This window comes from Chelonus insularis, unplaced genomic scaffold (assembly GCF_013357705.1).
Source record: "Chelonus insularis isolate UGA/USDA-ARS -01 unplaced genomic scaffold, ASM1335770v1 contig_121_pilon, whole genome shotgun sequence".
Taxonomy (NCBI): domain Eukaryota; kingdom Metazoa; phylum Arthropoda; class Insecta; order Hymenoptera; family Braconidae; genus Chelonus; species Chelonus insularis.
Window position 1 is genome coordinate 385,915 of NW_023276363.1, and position 21,588 is coordinate 407,502.

Below are 21,588 nucleotides of genomic sequence, written 5' to 3' on the forward strand. Positions count from 1 at the left end.
TCTCTTTGTAAATAAAAATGGAAGCTATTTAATGATGAATATAATATAAAACTTACGGTATTAATATAATTATAAAGTGATAAACCATCATCCCAAGGTTCTTCTTTTTCACAAGATAAATTCACTGGTCGAAGTACGTGACTCCGATCTAATGCAGCAAGACCATGAGCGAACACTTGTACACTATCATACATCAGAGCTGGTTCTGCCTGAAACATATGTTGAACGATCAATTTATACAATTTTGTGTAAATTTTGTTGGATATAATTTTTGCATGATTATTAATGAGATTTTTTCATTCAATATTGACTTCATATTCAAAAGTAAATTACAGGGTATTGATTTTTTTTATCATTTTGACGTTTTTTTTTTACTTACTAAAATGTTATTAGTTGAATAATTAAAAGTTGAAAGATGAAAATTTTTTCATTTTAAACAAACAGTAAATTACAAAAACTATGGTAAATAATTGTGGCATAAAGTAACTTGTCTGACCATTGAGTGAGTCAAATCTCTAACTTTGAGTCTTGGAAATTCGAGAACTGAGGAGAGAAGTTTGATGAATTTCGTTCAAAAGCCAGAGTTTCAACTCACCATCAAGTAAACCAATTAATTGTGCACCAAATATGTTATCATGACAAGCGTTTTCAAAATATTATCAAATAAAATTTTCGATTAGCTACAAAATTGTTGTCAGTTACAACTTTGATCACTGAAATGGCAAAAATTATTTTCTTTTTCCTTCGTAAAAATGGCAAACATAAATAAGAAATCAAGTGAAAGAAAAAATGAGTATTAACACTAGAACAATTTTGCAGAAAAAATACCATAGATTTTATTTTAAAAAAATTAACCAGTTTTTAAAATAATCTTGATAAGATCAGATAAAGCATCAAACGCTAGAATTCATGATAAAGCTTTAAACGAATTCTAAACAAATCTGGAATTCATTCGCCGTATACAAAACCTGAAGCATGACAAAAAAACTACAATTGGTTTAATAGAAACATCGAGTGTAAAGAGAAATACAAAACTAGTGAAAAATAAAATAAATAATACTATAGCAAGAGAAAATACTGGTGGATCTGTTGGAGGTGGGATGATAAAGGGAGACTAAATAATCTAGATTGTTGGAACCATACAGATTTTGTCCTTCAAAAAAATCTAATCAAGAAAATTATCTGATACCAACAACATTTTTCAGATGAAAAAAAATTTTTTACTAATTTTCTAAAAAATTAGTTTAAAATTTTTTTTTTAATCTAAAGTGGTTAAGAAGATGATAAAAAATCATTACAAACCTGTATGATGCCTGTGCGATTAAGAATAGCATGTCCAATCGGTTGGAATCGTTCCATTTGCTTTAAAATTTCTATTACCTTTGGGTCTTCTAGGTCAACTAATCGGAATGCTGTCATGTTAACATTGTTATATTTGAAGTCTTCCAGATCAAAAGTTTCAATATCCTAAAAAAACCAATAAGCTGCACTTAATATTTTTCAAGCTGTTATTTTTTATTTTATTGCCTAACCAATGTATCAACTTTTACAGAAACCATCAAGGAGGATTCCTTAAATGTGGTAACATAGTTGTAACTTTGTCAGCACCGGGAATCGATAAAAGGCTTTTCAGAGATAGATGGAAGAGCACATAACTTTTTCCAGCCATCTCAAGTTGTCGGAACATTCATTGACTTGAAAGTTGAATCTCAATCTAAAAAATCTTCTCTACAGGTTTTTTCTCTTATATTGGTAAATATCTCGACGAGCTTTGAATAAATAATTGACTAACAATTTATATAATTAACTATTTAAAAATATTTATTTGTACTCTATAGTGTAAAGTATTTTTTAATAAAACAAGCTATTAATTATTATTTCTAATACTACAAAAAATAATTAAACTTAGCACCTGGTCTACTATCATCAATATAGCTTTCTCATATGAGGGACCTTAGAGAATATAACGAGAAAGTTCTAATTACTATCGATCGATTATATTCGAAGCATGTAGAACATATAATATAAACCAAAAGGCGTACTTAAACAACACTTGAATCAAATTCATAGCAAGAGTACTTCAATCATCTCTATGCATCCATTATCAACTTAACTCCAACCACTTATACCGTCATAGTTCTCCCCTGTTACTTTTATTTTCATCTATTATCTTAATTTTAGAACCATGCTCCTCTATGCACTAATAAAATGGACATTAAAGAATCTCGATACGACAGTACCTAATGCTTTTATTCTTTTTTTTTTTAGATTACGCAAAACCGTTTTTATATCTTAATGTATGATTATAAGCCATCCAATATAACGACGTAACAGATGCTCGTGTAGTCATATAAATTACGCAAATACTTATTTTTATATATACGCAAGCTTGAGAGCATCGATATTGAAATTCTAATAATGTTTATCTTGACTGTTCCGAATAAATACTGAATTTAGAGGGAATCTACAAAATTACATATATGCAGTTTTTCGTGATGTTGCAAGGAAGTTTAACAAAACACTGAAATTTGTAACATTCTTTATCTAACTTATGTGAGATACGCAATTTTAGGAAATATCACATTACTGTGTCTCTCTATTTCTACAGTAATGATGTCAATTTCAGTAAATTCCTAATTTCTGCACTTCTACGAAGGTTGAATGGAAGAGACTTCTCAAATATTCGTAATAGAAACTGACTTTAGCTACAATATATTGCAAAATTTATGTTAATTATCTCTTTTGATATTATTCTAAACCCTTTTTATTATTATCTTGTCGAATATTTTTCATTATAATAATGAACTTAAAAGGTAAAGTAAAACATTCCTCTTCTTCAAACAAAATCCAGTCTGTTTAACATCAGATGAAATAATATTTTATACATAAAAAGAAAAATTATATTATACAATTATCGGGTTTCTATTAGCTTTTAAGATATTAAAAATATAATTTAACTTTGGAATAAGTAAACTGCAATGTTTTAAGAAGATTCAAAGTTCTTCAAGAAAATAATTAATATTATTAAGAGCCAAATCTTATTCATTTTGTTTCATGAAACAGAAATTGGTACTTACAAAAGTTGTAAACATATAATGGTATCTGTGATCATTCATTTGTAGTTGTAAAATCTGAAACAAAATTGATCATTATTTCATTATTCTTGATGTAATTATAATGTATTAAAAAAATCAACGCTTTTTTAATGAACAACCGATTTTTGAGCTTTCCAGTATTACCAATTACATTTACTTCGTAAAAAGTATGCCAGCCTATATTTAATATTATATAACCAATTTTATTTTCAACTCCTCAAAGTTCAAAAAGTGTTCTTAAAATAAGTTAATTAAAACCTGTAAATTATAATAATTTTCATACAAACTTTTGGAGGTAATAATATAATAGTTGTTAACTATTTGTTATATTATACTAAACAAACTTGTTGAGCTTAATACGATCAGGTAATATTCTCGTTAGCCAAGTTATTGAAATAGATACTTTGGTGGTATCTTAAAAAAATGATGCATTGTTCAGTGAATACATTTCATTAGGATAACTAAGCTAACAACAAGAATACATAACAATCTGTACATAACTTCGAATCTATTATTTAACAAAAAATACAACATGTTTTGCCTCTTATCATAGAATACGATGCTTTCTTTTTTCATGTTCGAAATTTTTCAAGATGTCACTGGAAAGACCAATCTTTAAGGAAGTAGCAAAATAAAGAAATATTCAACGGAAGAATGAAGACATAACCGGAAATGCCTCGGCGAATTTCATTCTTTTGAACTATACTCCTTCTATATATCTATGTATTAAGACCCTAGTATATATCTATAGACATAGATGTATATAGAGGTTTGCAAACTTTGTATTTTCTTTCTCGGTCCATAAATCTTTCAGTATCCTTCGGTAACTGCAGCGATCCGTTTCTACTGCAAAGAAATTGTCGTAATAACATATCACAGCATGTAAGAAGCGAATTTATAGAAAAAAAAGTCAAATATTTCCAGTGGTCGAGGAAGATACTTTGGAATTATGCGATTTCACTGTTATGAAAGGAAATATTTTATATATGAAGTTGTGATGTTTGATTTTATTACATTAAAATTCTGAGGTCAGGAATGTATACTTAAATATTTGTACCAACATTTTATAAATCACTGTAAATTCACACAAAAACGGATTTCAACAAAAATTAAGATCTACATAATTTTATTCGTGCATGTAACTGATTCATTGCTAGTCTCTTAAAATGATTATGTGAAAAACTTAGATCATCATCATTTGGCTTTGTGTAACAAAAGAACTTTTGACAGATTTTAATAATTTCAATTACGTGAAAATTAGATTTTAAAACTCAAGCCAATTAAAAGCCTCGTGACAGTATGCTGTAGCCGTTTTCTACTAGTTGGAGATCCCTTCTATAAAATCTGGCAATTGTCGAAGGCGTTCGTAGCAGAAAAGTAGATAAAGTTTTTATTTTGTGAAACTACCGAGCAACTCTCTTAATCAAGTCTTTGGAGAAAAGTTTTTTTTCGACGTCCTACTTTTTCTTATTATTTTTCCTTTTTTTTTTTGTTTTTACTTCACGGCAAGAATGTAGGATTTTTTCAGAACATTGTTTATGAGAAAATAAATATGATTAAAGAAGAAGAAAACTCATTTATGCATTGATTTTACCAAATTAGATAAGTTGATTGACCGAACAAAAAAAAAATCCATATTAAACTCATTTTATTTTGTAATCAAATAAATTTCATTTGCTAGAAAAAAGAATGTTAGTGAAGTGTAAAAATCACAATGCATTATTTTTCCAAGTAAAAAAGCTCGTGGTTGCATCGTAAATAAGCACATGATTTTTAAAAAATTCTTATTTAAAAGTTCAATACTTACTGCTCGGAAAAAATGTTGCATATGAATAGGATCTATATCAATAATAAGTTTATAAATTTCTTTTTGTCGTATTTCTCGTAAAACATCTCTGTATGTTCCCGCACCCGCTTGGCGAATGTACATTTCTGTGCGTGGTGATGGTGGTGATTTTACTAGGTCTTGAAGTTTAAATAGCCCTGTAAACACAGTAATAAAATATATTATTAGAAACATGAAAAATCTTTTTCTCATTTTTATTTCTTATAAGCATTGAATACTACGTATATATTGAAACAAAAAAAAAATAGCAATCGATTGATGGTGCTCACAACCAGTTGTAAAAGTGGTTTTCGTTGAAATACTCGTTAATTGAAATTGTGATCTGATGTGACTTTTAAGATCTGATAAAGCAATTAGCACTCAATAATTATGCTGCCAGATGAAAATAAGATTGGATGGTGAATCCCGCTCAGGAAGTGATAAACTTTTTCTTTAATTAGTAAGATGTCAAGGAGGAAGTAAAGAGATTGAATGCGGTAAGATAAAAGCTATGTCAAAGTAATTGAATTAAGTAAAGAACATATTTCAATTCAGACGATAGTTGAGAGACTTCAAACATTATTGAATCATCATATTTGCTGTAATATTGCCTGTTTATTGAGAATACACTCTAAAATTACTGTAGTATAGCATGATACTTTTCTATAGTACAATGATTTGACAAGTTATTCCATCGTATACATAAACAAATAAAATTGCATTTTATTTTCATTGTAGCGAATACGAGAAATTAAATAGCGTGAAAAAATTCAGACCACAATAAAATGAAAATTTACCAGAGTTTACTTTTTTTATCAACTTATAATCTACTTTTTCAATTATCGCATGTGTACAGTCGATTATACACATCCAGACTGTGTGACTGTGTCGTAAAAAGTGTCTGCGAGAAATGTGGGTGGGAATCAAGGAAACAGTAAGAAAAGGTCGAATAAAACAGAAAGAAAAGAAACCAGAATGACATTGAGTTAGAGTTTGTCGGTGGAAAATTCATGATTGTGGTTTACAATACTTATATATTGTTATTTTTGATCATTCGTTCTTTCTACATCTGCTGCAAGATTGTTCCACGTCAGTATTTCAGAATGATTATAGCGCAATAACGATACCATTAAGCTCTGAAGTACTCCACTTCGATATCTATATATAAATGACAAAGCAGATGGTATAAAGCCATGTATTTTTCTTTTATTTTCTTTCCAACCATCGACTTTGTCCATTTAGAAAATTCTCATTGAACTTTAAAAAACGTTTAATTCGTCTTTGTTGCATAATAGATACTTGAATGTAATTATTACATTCAATACAATTTAAGTGACAATATAATTAAAAATTAAGTATAAAAAGAAAGAATTTCATTAGAATTTCGAGTGTATGAAAAAAGTAGTTGATGCATTCAGAGGATTCTTATTTATTTTATTTTATTGATAAAAGAAATAGGAATAGAAAATGGGAGATTATTGGATTAGAAACGTGAGAAGAATAGCATTTTCAAAAAATAATAGTTAAAGAGTGTTCCTGGTAGAAACATGATCATGATAAAAAGTAGATTCCGTCGTACGTGAAAAGAACAAGGAAGATAGCAGAGGGAAGTTTATATGGAGGATCAAGCTAACGGTCATAAATATAGAATATAGTGACAAGCACAAATGCAAAGTCAAGGAGTAGACAAATAGATTTCTAAAATATATATATTGCTTTGCATAAAATATGAACTGGTAACGTGAAATATGATAGATTTCAACACAGTTTAGATTTGTGAAGTTAATTTCATTTTTTTGTCAACTTTCAAAGATTTAATTACTTTATCTTGATCTTTTTTTCAGATTTAAAGTTACTAAAATTAAATTAAACGAATGTATGATTATTGATAAAAACTTATTTTTTAGTTTGCATCAAAAAAATGGTAATTTTTTATTATTCAATTAATTTTGAATTTTTAAAATTTCGATTTCTCATCAATAAATCCCATAATCTTGAATTATTGATAAATACTATTTTATTATTGATAAGAATCATTGCTCTTGCCAATTTTCTATTTTGTCAATGTTTACTTTTAAAAGTATGTATATAATATTGATATAAAATAAAAGGTTATTTTTTTAGACATACCGTAATTTTCCTCATAAATTATGGCAACTTTTGTCCAATTGAGAAAGGACATGAGGTCTGTGAATGCTTTATTCAAATGCTCTTGAGCTGGATATAGGTTAATACTGAACTCTTTGAAAGTTGGTTCAAAATCCATTCTGGCTTCAAGATGCGGAACATCCAGTGCTTCACATATACTTTGAATGTGTGCTCCTAAGAGAGGATCTGAAGGTCCAAATATACCCTGCACTGATCTTGATAACTGCTTGCAAGCTGAAATTTTTATAGAGAAAATAAATAAATCTTTCGTTGGCTGTTAAATCTATGATTTTTTGTATGGTTATATATTCATTACTTAAGATTTCATTTAAAAGAAAATGTTTGCTTGAAAAGATTCAATCCACTCAGCTATATAGTATAAGCTTTTTATGAATAAATTTATGTATTTCATATTACAAATCAAAAATATCAGAGTAGTATGAAAAATTATACTTCAAGTTTATTCACTTGGAATCTACGTACGTTTATTTTCGATCAAATCAATTGATCAAAATCTTTTCTAAGACTTGATGAAAATATTCTTATCAGAAACCTTAAATATTTTAGTAAAAGATTGAAGGATTGAAAATTTTAATATCAGATATGAATATATTTTTTAATGAGTAATAAAAAAAAATTTTAAAATAAGATAATCCGAAAGTGGTTCAGATTCATTTGCCTATTTTATAATTATTAATTTCATTGTGAATTTCACGCAATTTTTTACAAAAGTATTTAAATTATGCATGCATTCAAACAATTGGTAGATCCTTTGGTGTTAATTTAACATCCACAGAATTTAATTATCCGTAGAATCTCATCAAGAAACTATTAAGGTATATCTCAGTCAAAAGAATATTTTGAAGGAGTCTGAAATGTTCTTCTGAAAGGATTGAATACTGTTCAAATACCTATAAACCACAAGAAATTCTTTTCAAGTTCAATTCAAAAGTTGGGATTATTAGATTATAAGGTTGAATTTTTTTCATCAATGGGAAAACTAACATCAATATTTTTATCATTCATTTTAACAATATGTCAATGTAATTGTTGTGAAATCATATTTTTCTAATAAAATAACAGAAAATATTATTTACAATTGAAATAGTTAATGAGACAATTAAACTGTTTACAAGAAGAAGAAAATGACATGAAGTTACTACAAGAACTATTAACTCAGTTTAATTGTAGATGGGGTGTTTAAATCTAGATATTATTAAGCAGGTACAATCTCACAAGTTTCACAAAAGTAAATTAATTTTGATTATCTGCAAGATATTCTAAATTTTATTTAAATAAAGTTTTTTAATAATTTAATACATTTCCTTAAATATTGCACTAATTAGCAATCTATTTGAAGCCAATTATACTCTATGAATGACCACGTTTTAATTTTAAAATTATATAAATTATTACAATTTTTATGTAGAATGTATTTTAATAAATTTTTGCAATTTCGAGGATTATAATTATTTATCGAAATTCATTAGAAAAATATTTTGCATTCCAGTATTTCTTAATTAAGAATTATTATTAAAAAATATTTTTAATTTTATAAAATATTTTTCACGTTCTGTTCTACAAAAAAAAACTGATTGATTAATAAAAAAAAAGGTTATTTAATCGAATCATGCAGAACTTTCAGTTCTATGGATAACAAAAAAATTTTGAAAATTCATGAACAATTCTAAATCTGGGTTGCATGCTTCAATTACACTAATTTCAGATGCGTGTTTCGATCTAGCATTTATCAGATATGTGATCGTAGTGATAGTGGCTTGTGATAGACAGCTAAACAATGAGCAGACGAATTGGTATTTGTTATCAATAGTTATATTATGTTCCAATATATAGTAAATATATAAAAACCTTAAATAAATATGTAGATAAAAATGACATGAATTAGAAATTGAATTAATGAAAAGTTTAACTGGTACAATAAATTGAACTGTAATTTCAAACTTACCTTTCTTTGAAGTTCGAAATGAGTCGTCTTTTGGCACGTATTGAATGTCGTAGACAAGTGTTGTGTTTGGCAGTAAACTTTTATCTTTATTGATTCTATAGACGGCATATTTGAATGCTAATTCCGAAGGACTATCCTTTTGATCCTCCGTGAAAATTGCACCTATAAAAATTTTAATATACACATCATGAAAACCTATTTCCTCTATAAATGCATTCATTTAAATCGAAAGATATTTTTTAATCTATTCTTGCTGAAATAAAATAACCAAAAAATGTAATAATAAATCTAAATGTCTAGGACTCAAAGGAATTACATAACAATGAACATTGACGAATCATAAGTATGCTTCTATATCATAATGCGGCGTTGTAAACTGGTATTTTTTGTTGAATAAAAAATGAAATTGTTGAGAATGATATATGTATCACTGAATGCATTGTAGGATTAAAGAACGTATTTTTCACACTCAAAGAAATTTGTGAAAGAATTCCTGTTATCGATTGCTTCCCACTTTATCAATAATGGTTATCTATATCAAACTAGTAACGAAAAAATTTCATCTATGACATATATTAACTTAAGAGTGATAAAATAAAAAGATATTTGACAAACAGATTTATATAGTGAGTTCATAATTTTTTTATTTACGTACTATGTAATTTATTTTATGATCAAACTGGATTTTTGTCACATGTAGGTCGAATCGATTACGTTTAATATTTCTGCGTTGTAGTAAATATCAAAAAACTAAAGCATTTATTTTATTGAATCTCTTTTGGAAAAGTGAAAAAAATTTGCAGTGCAGATTGTTAGTACATCAGTCGGAGTATCAGACAATAAAACTGGGCTGCATGGCAGTAGTTCAGGACACAGATGTTAGATAGCTATTTTGTACAGACAATTTTCTAACAATAAAAGTACGAAAAAAGAGTAGAAGCTAGAGAATTTGTAGTGTATTATCGTTGAGAGTAGAAGACTGTAACTTAGACCAGGCAATACTTTTCGTCTTACATATGAACTTCTGTTATGAATTGCATTCTGGAAGGTAACAGTAGGATTAGTGATAATTATTTTTGACATTAAAGTTGAAAAAAAAACCGGAACAAATAGAATGAAATATTGTGAAATATTATTAAAATATGCTTCTACAAGTTATTTGGGAAAAAAAGGAAATTTATGCTTAACAGAAAGTTCTTGGCCTAGACTTTAAAGGTCAAACAACTTACATCTTGTTTTAGATACATATACAACTTTGTCTTCACACTATAACTTTTAGAAATGAAACTTTATAAATTTGAATTAGTTTAGAGTTTAAAATAGTTTATCTACAATGACTAACAATTATTATAAGTATTTAATACAAATTTTATTCAATTCTACAATAAATAAGACGTATAAAGAATAAATAGTTGTCGTGGAATTTCCACTCCATTCTTTCCATATTGAATTAAAGTTAATATTTATTTGTGATCAAATTTTTTTCTTCAGAAAATTTTTATTGTATTTTATTCCAGTGATAGATTACTCGGTGAAACAATTTCAAATAATATCTAGACATTCTCGAAATAAAGATGAGAAAAGTGACTAAGACAGTTAGAGAAGATTCTTCAAGAACTTTTCAAACACGATAGAAAACTTTTAACTTACACAATTCCAAGTGAACGAAAAAATTTCATTTTCTTGTTAAATAGATATTGTTTGTGATTAAAAATTTTCTGATTGTGAGTACAAGTATACAGAATGGCACAAAAACAGGTAAATATTTGAAAAAAAGTATGAAGTAGAATTGAATTGCATATGAAAATACTTTGATAATATTTGGTGCTTTGTCAAAAAACATTTGAAAAGAATAGCAGATTCCTTTGTTTCAAACGAAAATATTACTTTTGAAATTTCAATGGTTAAGAAAATTTTATTCTTTACAGTTCAATAAGTAACTCAAAACGTTCTTTATTTAACAAAAAAAAAAAATACAAAAGAAAGTCTGAGGTGAAAAAATCCACTGATTAATCAAGGACCACTTATCTCACCATCATTTATTCTGTTTCTTTGCACCCTCACCAATACATAGATCACAGTCATTGCAATTCGTTCATTCTAATCAGCCCAAATCTTTATCCTAAATTCCCTTAAATACCACCATCTTTTCATCTTTCTCACTATTCACAAAGATAATCTAATATCCATCTTCTATTCTTGCCATTTTTCTCACTTTCTCCCTGCTTCTTTATTCTTCACCTTACACTCCACGTAATCTCAGTTTAAAAATGCGCTCTTAATTAGCAGTTAATTAACCCGTAAATTTCAATAATTCTTGACTTGCGTGTTCTGCTCGTATAATTCAATACAGTGTTATCGTTAGTAATTCAAATCAATTATCACACAGCTCTAAATGTCAGTAATCACATCTCCATTCCATCTTTTTATCTCCTAAATTTATATCAAATTTAATGGTGACAAAGAAAATAATATTTATGAGAGATTCAGTCTCCACTTATTTTTGCTCTCTCTATGATATAATATTCTCCATTTTCCTCGTGAATTATAATGCCGCTTATCACTGAAATGATAAAAAAAAAGTACGAAGAAATAAAACATCGACAAAGTGTTGATTTTTTGGTGAAGAAACAATAAAAATGCCCACAATCTAGCCACATATGGTGAACTATGCCTGGCATACACTACATAAATACAGTCCAAATTGATAGATGATACAGTCAGTGAAATATTTTGAATTCGAGTAGATACAGATAGCCGAAATAAACACCCCTTGTTGGAATTGCTGCTCACTCGAGATCATGGACCGCTTGAATTATCGTAGTCACGACGTTATTCCCGTGAGAAATACGTTCGCCGGATGCAGGCGGAACCGATAATGTGCTTCCGGTACAAATGCTAGTAAATACATCGTTCCGGGAGGCTAAAATTAGTTTCACCACTCGACTGTTTCTATCATTTAATTACATACCAATTCAGAAATAAGTATTTATTGTAAAATTTATTTCATTTAGCTTCCGCCAATCATGTTAAAAGTTACTCTCAAAACAAGATATGGATCTGCTAATCCTCAAGGAATTAAACCGAAAGCTTTACACTTGGAAACTTTGAGCCGATTACAAAGATTTCCTTTTCTATTTTGGCTTTAACTAGAAGTTCATTGTTGGTCGTTTATAATTTTTGACTATTTCATACTTTAATTGAGTTTTAACTAAAGTTTTTCAACTTATTGATTTTACAATTACCTGCAACTTGAATAATTTTATTCATATAAAACAATATCAATTAATTACTTCTTTAATATTGAATGACCTAAAAGTGAAGTTATAGTTGACTGCTTTGTGCATGTGATGTAGTAATGTTTTTATCACATCAGTGGTTATTTAGACGAAGATCAATTGGTGGTGATATTTTAGTTGAATAGGTATTTAATAATACATTGATGAATTAAATAAATTTTTCAGTGAAATGAAATGAAATAAATTGTTAATTTTTACAGTCAATTGATCCAAGCTTTTTCAACAGACACGCTACTGCGTCAAAAGCCGGAACTGATTCATCAAGACTGTTGCCAAGCTATTCACTTTTTAGTAGCAGTGCGATCTCGTCTAGACAAATACTAACATTGAAAATGTGTTTTCTTTTCAAATTTATATACTTTTTTCACCTGGAAAAATTACTCCTTTCTTCTTTTATAAATGATGTTGTTATTAGAAGAAAATAATTATGAAGTTATCAAAGAAATCTTTAATTTATTTTTAATGTTTATAATAATTAATGAAAATGTTTTTATCGTTGGTAACCAATTATCTTCTGCAAAAAAATGTTTATTCATTCATTTTTTTATTGCATTGAATATCCAACAATTTATTCGCACGTTGTTTGTGATAAAAAATCGATACAATAGTTTCTCACTTGGCTGGAAAATAAAAATTTAACAATTTCCTCATTTTCTCGTTGTTGAGATAACTCTATCTGGCACATCGATGTAATATATTTAACAAAAACGACCGTGTTTACTTGAAAATTTGATTAAAAATTTTCTGAATGAAATTAATTCATCAACAAAAATTTCCTTACCATTATATTCCTACGTATATTTCAAAATAATGAGTAAATAGTATCAACAAAAATTTTCAATTTAAATTCCAAGAATAACTTGAAAAAAATCTCTAACAATATTTGCATAAATAAAGTCAAATTACCAACACATCTGGAAAGATGATAATTAGTAACTTTGCAACAGATTTCAACTCTATTAAAATTTATGTTTAACTTGATACGTGCCAAGTGCATTTCATATAGATTTCCATAATTTGTGAATTTCCGAAAGTCTGTTTGCCATTCTCAAACTTTCTTAATAGATCTAGTTCAAGAATATTTAGCCAAGTTTATCATATTACTGTTCTTCTATTTCACGACTATTGGATTGAGATTGTAAAAAATACTTCAAACGAACATGAAAATATATTTTACAATGATAATAATTTATCATTTGAATCAAAAGATAGACTGACTGTAAGTCACTATTAAACTCAACTACCATGTAATATCGTTGAAATTAAAAAAGAACTCTACGAACTCTGGCATCATGTTCTAATGTGCAATAATAAATACTCTCCAGCAATATTACAGAACTTAATGTGCATTAAAAATGTTGCCAGAGTTGAAGGAATCTTTTTTATGGTGATCCAACTGAGCAGTTATATAAATTATTTTATTTTTTTCCAACATATTAAATATCTAAAAAATATTTTAGTAAAAATGGCGATGGCCTCTGTTCCTGCAAGGTAAGTTCTTTACATTATCTTTAGAGAACTCTTTTCTTTCATTCAGCACATCTTAAATTTCTCTAAAATTCTAGTGCAAGAACTATCTTAAATGCTGGTGGCCATTCGTGTTAGTCAGACGGAGAGAAGGGAAACGAAAGAAAAGGGAAATCATCATAAGTATGGTTGACTGAATGATAAAACGTTTTCGGAATCTGAAAGCTTTTACAACTTTATTCTATAGTTAAAGTTACATAAGTGAAAAATCTTGAATAAAGAGCGGAAGAGAACGTTTCGACCAAAGTTTTATTTCGTTGGTGTACTGCCACTGACTCGTGATAGCATTTATTCTTCATTTTTTGCACTTTTCGTTATTTCGAGTTCATGAATAGTATCAAGTTCATTTTACAAAAAATTGGTTACGAATTTTTGTGATTTTAAGAATAAATACTGTTCAAACAAATTAACTTTATCGAGAGAAAATGTTAGTTTAATAGTTTTATTTTCAAAAAAAATATCCCATCACTTCCATGACTATTTATATTCGTTTTAATGTTTTCTTTTTTTTAATACTTTTCTATGAAAAATAAATATTTGTATGTTTATTTAAATTTTAGCAAATTACATTGGACCTAGCGTTGATGAATGTATGAATATATGTATATCATTGTATGTTATATCGCCCATAACACAATTTCAGCTAGGAAAAAACTGGCATAGACTACTGCATTGTGTGTCTGATACTATTTTTGAAAGACCCTATATAATTTCAAGACTACAATCACACTATATAAATTTTTTTACCATTTTTCTCTTGCCTTAGGCAAATATAATACATATAAAATAAACTGAAACAATCACAGAAAAAATTTACACTAGAAATAACAGGACTGTTTTTTACATCGTACGTCACTTTAAGGTTGATTTGATATTTTAGTTATTCAATTAACTCGTTAAACTGTTGAAATATTATTAATAGTTATTAGTTGGGAAACTCGATGTAATTAAAGTTGAGTGGCATAAAATAATATTTGCAGCGAGTTTTAAAAAACTATTTTTGTCGAAATAAATATTCCTAGTTGAGATTGGTGGGGAAAATTTGTCATTTAAAACTAAGAAAGTTGTAGGAACTTAAAATATGAAAGACGCGTAGAAGACAGTTTCAGAAGAGTAAAAAAAAGATCCAATAACCTGGGTAGGACATCTCAAAGTTTCTTTTCCTGGTGTAGTAAATTTTCTGAATACTCAATGAGCCGCAGTTTGAATATCTTTCCTTTTTTCCTACAACACGTGTCAACTCTTTTAAATTACTTTATTTTCGATTTTTCTTACCTCATAAAACAAGAAATATTGAGTCAAGATTTATAGTTTAATAATTATGTCATTAATAATTTCTTCTTAATTTTTTTTTTTAATTCCAAACTTTAATGAGTTATGGTTTGTTAACTGCGTTAATATATAATACGATTTATAGCTCATTATTTTTGATTAATAATTCCGACAAATAGAAAAAAATGTTCACTTATTTATATAACTGATTTATAACATAAGGAAAAAAATTTTAAAAATTATTAATGTAGTGAAATAACATTGAGAAAATATATTAGAATAATAGAACTTGTGAATAAGAGGAATACTCTCACCAGATGCAAAACTGCTAACTCAGCTCCTTCCTGATGCTCTAGAATAGCACTTCAACAAAATGTAACTTCATATGTCTGTAATGACAGTTGTTGAATTTATAACGGATGAGATTTATCATTAATCAATTAGCATGGAGACTTTCTAAAAAGTTATTAATCATCGTGAGCCGTAAAACTTTTCAATAAAGATAATCGCTACTTCTAACTCCTGTTAGTCATATGTCATCACTAAAATGATATTCTAACTCTACCAAATAACTTATAAATCGTGCAAAGCTGTATAAACTAATCGGAATTCCGATTTACTGGAAAGCCATAAGGTAAATTTAACGAAATAGACCATTGGAAAGTATTAATCTGTTTTAATAAAAAATTGTAGCATTTTTTTTCTTTACTGAAAAACAGTTAAATCAATTAAGCTTAAAAACTATTTGGCTTTTACTATATATTGAGATAAATCAATCAAGTAATTAACGAGTGAAATCAGTACAGTCGTTTAGAAGATATCGTTCCTAGTGTGCTGATGCCTCTATGCTTAAAGCTTGATTCATAATGACTGACTCTCTCAACATTAATTCAGAAATTTGAAATTTGACCATCTTCATCAAAACTTGATGCACTTCGAACGGCTGTATCCAATATCCTATTATATTCAAATTCTGAATTAGATTGAATAGCCATACCCAACATATTTCAAGCATAAATATCGCAATGCAAATTACTTGCGATCACTATCAGTGTTGAACTGTGGAAATATCAGTGAAGAGATGATGAACTTCAAGCTTCTGTAATATACAGACTATTGAAACCCTAGAGATATGTTAATATTCAAAAGGGATATCCATGGGCAACTCAATTCATGTTGACTTTTGGAGTACTCACGTGGTTATCATCTGAAGTCATTTTTCTTTGAAGTCGAAATTCGAAGAAATGGAATAATATTTAGAGGAGGTATGGATAAAAGTCTGAATGTGTTTGGAAATTTCTTTTCTGGAATTTGCTACAATGTAATAGTATATTGTAGAATTTCTTGTAAAGAAAATATTATTTCATATTTTAAAGTTGAAGCAGATCTGGAATTCTATTTTACAATCTTCGTATAAATGGATTGAATTTTTAAATGATATCAAATCAAAATGTTATAATTACATCTTATTAATTAGCCATTTAGCTTTCAACCGCTCTATCAACACATTACGTAAGACATGTATAATTAAATCAGTACAAAGGATTAGTATGCATCAAGTAAACCGAGATGATTTTAATAGATTCAATCTGTGAGGATAATAACTACACAGAAACAGATAGACAGGAAAATGGATATTTTGATTATTTCAGTGTGAAACCATAAAAAATAATGCTCATCATACGTTCATGTATATCTAGTTTATTAAAACTGATTCCATATTTGATTTCATAGAAACGTTTTGCGTGATGGAGAATTTTTTTTTGTAATATTAAAAATTTAATATTGGGGTTTTATCACGTATTGTAGTAGATTTTGCTCATAAATTGAGGTTTTTAAATTTTTCAAATATTATTCATTGACTTTTTTACACCCACATCATGCATATGATATTTTATGTAGGTGAACGTTAACTTAAGTAGGTAAAACCGTCAAGGTATGGCTTCTTTGGCTTCATTGTCAGCCGCATCTCTGGCGAAATACGATCTTTTAGAGTCGTTATGTCTCTTCAAATGTATCATTTAAATGAAATTTTAAACTTTATTAACATTTACAAGTTTGATATTAAAGAATAATATGCTTAGTTACGAGCGAAAAAAAATTAATTAAAAGCTACCAATATTTGTATTTTATTTGAATAATTTTGAAAATTGAATAAAATTATGTAGTTTTATAATATAAGAGCTTTTAAATCTATCGTTGTTTTCTTTTTATTGAAAAAAAATTTAATTGCTAAATTTTGTGCAAAAAAATCGATCCTCAAGAAAAAAAATTCCCTCTTTTAATAGCAAATGTCTAAAGAAGACAGGGCGGAAAATCGTTTTGTGGTATGCGGTTTTATTATTTCGCATGTTAAATTCCTAGTTGGCAGTATAATATCTCAAAAAATGGGTCGTAATCGTCCATTTTTATTCTGAAACAAAACTTTTAAACGTAAATGGTCCAACATCAAATGAAAAGGATAGTCATATACCCTCCAAATTCTAGAATAGTCCAAGAGTCATGGGTTTGGACAAAGCTTGTGACAGAGAAAAGAGAGTTAGGAGAGAGTGAGAGTGAAAGAAAATGCAGCTCACGTAGATATGAAGATCTCAATGGTTGGAGATGGTCTTTGGTGAAGTCACGTTTGTCCTTCCGGGCCCGTACGTCGCCAGTTGCGCCGACGTGAAGACGCGTCTCACCAACCACTCGACGTATTATTACAAATCTCAGAGAGAAGAAAAAAAGAAGAAAAAATCTTAGGACACCGAGAATCCTTTTCAAACGATTATGGTTAAGTCTCTTAGCATACTATCACTCTTCATTTCTAAAGAGTTTATAACTGGTCTTGACATTATTTTAATAGCTGTACTTCATAGTCTTTGATGAAATTTTCCCCTATTAAATAATTTATTACTTTGCAAAAGGATAAGTTTAATTGAATTTTTTTCTATTATTTTAGAGCATACGCATACCTAGTCAAAGTCTCAAACTCTAATTATAAATGAGTAAATTATTTACACCGAGTATTTTCACAGGATTTTTTCGTTTTTAAATTGAAAAACTTTTTAAAAAATTCTACAAAGTCCAAATGAACGGAAATAAAAAATTAAAAGAGAAAAAATAAAAACGGGATTTCTATTGAAAAAAAAATATTATCATAAAAACAAATAGAATGTCTGAATTTAAAGGATGATAGAATAAGTCGTCTTGGACAAGAACATGAACAAACTTTTGAATGTCAAAATATTCCCCAAGTAGCATTTTTTCAAATCTCAATACACTTCATCCTCTCATCGTTCTCATATTATTTCTCCGATTTTTCTTCTATCATTTTGATATTCATTTTTGTCTGACATCAGCAAATAACGTTAGGTGTCTTTGATGCAAAGAAAAATTTATGAATCTGCTTATACGAGCACTCTCTTCTTCAGGCATCGACTTTTGAGCTTTCCGATAGAAGAACATTGGACGCAAAAAAGGTGGAGAAGAATTGCACTCCATTGATAAAGAAGGAAGGAAGAGTTTCAAACGAAGAGACTCAACATAAAGACGAGCACGTTCTGAGTATCAGTCATGATCCGCCCTTGAATAATGTATGTGAGTGGTGGATTTACTCTACTGTTCCTCGACGAGGTTTTCTTTAACTCGATGCATAAAACGTGTGAAAACGTACACCTGACTATCTTCTGACTTTGTCTTCAGATAACAACTTATTTAACTTCAACTTTAAGAGTGGTAAATATTGTTGGTCTCATACATACCACATTGAATGTCAAACTTTTCTGGCTGAAAAATCACTAAGTGCTCGAAGTTTATCGAATTTATTTCCTATATCATTTTTGTTTTATTTCATTTAAAAAACTTCAACATGATTGCTTTTTGACATCAATGAAAAAAAATTAACCAACTCATTCATCGATTGAAAAAATGTTTCAATAAATCAATTTTCCAAACCTTTTCTCTATCTCCAGAACCTTGTCAAGTGAATTAGTCAGACCAATTATTGGTAACAATAATAACTATCAATAATTGAATGGCAACTAATAAACTAGTACTGTCTTAAGAAAGTTTAAGCTGTCCACGTGCATTTTGGTTCAGAATCCCTCTAGAATATAGAACGAGACGATTTGGACGACTAGTTACTCTAATTTGTCTGCAAGCGATTTACATGAACTGGTCATGCTTTCAGCCAGTACAGGAATACTGTGGACTAGTCTTCCGTTAATGGAACGGAAGAGCATCCTTGACGCAGGTAGCTGAACGGAATAGAAGTGACTACCATATTCACTGAGCCAATACTACTATCTCGTCATTTCCTCCAGTATTTCAGATTGAACCACTGATTTGTGAAATTTCATAATGTCGACAATTTTCCATATTTTTCATTCAATTTTTCTTGAAAATCTAATTGATTTTCCTGTGTCGTTACTGTATTGATAAATTTTATTGCCAATTCAAACAGCCAAAAGCCTATACCTTAGTATTATGTCGAATGTGCTCATTAGACAAGTGATCTATAGTCTCCGGAGGTGTTTTAATGGTCAATTCGAGCTCATGCTTTGACCATGTAGAATAGCCTAGTTCCCATGGGTGTAATAATGAACTCACTACGATCACTAAACAACTGGTGTTGTAGTAACACTGCATCGTACAAACAATCCTTGACAACGTGTTTCATGAATTAAGTTGTTTGCTCGCATTGTTATCAAAATAGTTACAGTTGCTGAGTTTAAATATCAGTTGTATGCAAATTCTAAAGGAAACCTTGGGAACGTTGATTCTAATTTATTGAAGATAATAATAGAATTCATTGTATGAGATATTCTATTATGATAGATGTTTATGCTTTTAGAATTATTTCAAAAAATATGTAATCCAATAATTAATTATCTAATCTACTAAGCTGATCAAGTAGAAATGGATCATAATATTAATCAAATTAGATCTAGCTGACTCTTTGATTAGATTCATTAGACATACCCAGATTCAGTTTAATCTGATATTCGATCCAATTAGGATACTGAATAACTTATTGAAGTTATAATGGAACTTACTAACGATTTTTGTTAAGATTTTTAGGAATGATTCGTATAAAAAAATGTCATCGTCAAATATTAATTGAAGACTAGAAGAGCACTGTAAAATAAAGGTTTTAGAAAATTTAATTCAGTTAACAGCTAATAGTACAAATTCTCATGGAAAACTATTTTTTAACTTCAAGTTTTCCTCGTAAATTCCATATCACACAGCCTTTGATGTAATTTCTCTCGAGTTTTTTCATTGATAAAAGCCATGCACTCTCCAATCAAGCTATTAGCACGAAAGCCATTTTAGGGAGGATATCAATGGGGAAAATCGATACGTCTTTGGTCAGACAGGAGTGAATCCGGTCATCGATCTTTTCTTCTACCCATATTGAACCACTCTTTTGTCATCATTTTCTGGTCTTTTCATCTTGCTTGTCGGTCTTGAATGTCATTCTTTCCATTTTTCGTTTTCTCCATTTAGTAATACTAAAATCCTCTTTTCGTACCTTTTAGCACACTGGCATTGTACCAAACTTCAACACACAGATCGTGTCACGATTAGTAGTGGTTATCGTGCTATATAGTTTAACTTACATCTGTTACCTAACTCGTGAGTAGTAAATTCTATCCCTGGTCAGCCACACCACTTATTATTATAGAGAATATTTCGTGTACATATATGTGGCTTTGCGCCTTTTCATGAATATATTTAACTCCAGTCATTGCTATTTTATCTAAGGATCGTATAAAACCTCTAATAGTTACTATATTATTCACGATAATAATAATAATAAATTCAATACTTTATTATATTTTTTTCTTGACATAAATGGAGTTTTTTTTTTTTGCATTTTACCCTTAATCTTTCCATTACCCGTTGTTTGATCTCATTAGCACCATCTACTGACTCTACTTATCGTCTATGTTGACATATTATTCTGATAATCAATAAATGTGCTTAATAGTCATCTTCAATGCTACGACCTTATATCGTATATATAAGAAAGTAACAAGCTTTATTATAGAGTGTGTTTACGATGATTAAAGTAATTTATTACTCATAAAATAGATTCAAAGCGGATATTAAATTTATAATATATATACCGTGAATATAATTACAAGTGTAACTAATAATTTAAAGATAAACAAAAAATAATTTTCGAATTCTATGATGTGACTTTGAAGTATTTTTTCAAGAAATAGCCTTGAAAAGACGTTTTTAAGTATGGTACGAGATGATTAAGGAACATTTTCTCCGTATATCGCCTTGAGGAAAATGTACGTAAGTCTATCTAGGGGTCTTAGAAAGTCTTTTTTTGAAAGCTGTAATCGAGAGATGTTTTTATTCATCAGGAGTTATTTTTAAACTGGGTATGAATTTAAATGATTAATTTATTTTTATATTCACAAAGGTTAAAGTTAATAAATAGATAATTAATGCTAGATG

The 21,588-nt window shown here is 28.6% G+C and overlaps 1 protein-coding gene across 1 annotated transcript in view; it reads right to left on the reverse strand.

The window, feature by feature from the left end:
* LOC118066221 (glutamate receptor ionotropic, kainate 2) overlaps window positions 1–21,588 on the reverse strand; it is a 66,038-nt gene that overhangs the window by 27,879 nt on the left and 16,571 nt on the right. Inside the window, exons 3-8 of the mRNA XM_035082093.1 lie at window positions 9,035–9,196; window positions 7,051–7,302; window positions 4,903–5,078; window positions 3,078–3,131; window positions 1,303–1,467; window positions 57–209 (exon numbers count right to left, since the gene is read on the reverse strand). Coding sequence (XP_034937984.1) covers window positions 57–209; window positions 1,303–1,467; window positions 3,078–3,131; window positions 4,903–5,078; window positions 7,051–7,302; window positions 9,035–9,196 — 962 coding nt within the window. The remainder of the gene's footprint in view (window positions 1–56; window positions 210–1,302; window positions 1,468–3,077; window positions 3,132–4,902; window positions 5,079–7,050; window positions 7,303–9,034; window positions 9,197–21,588) is intronic.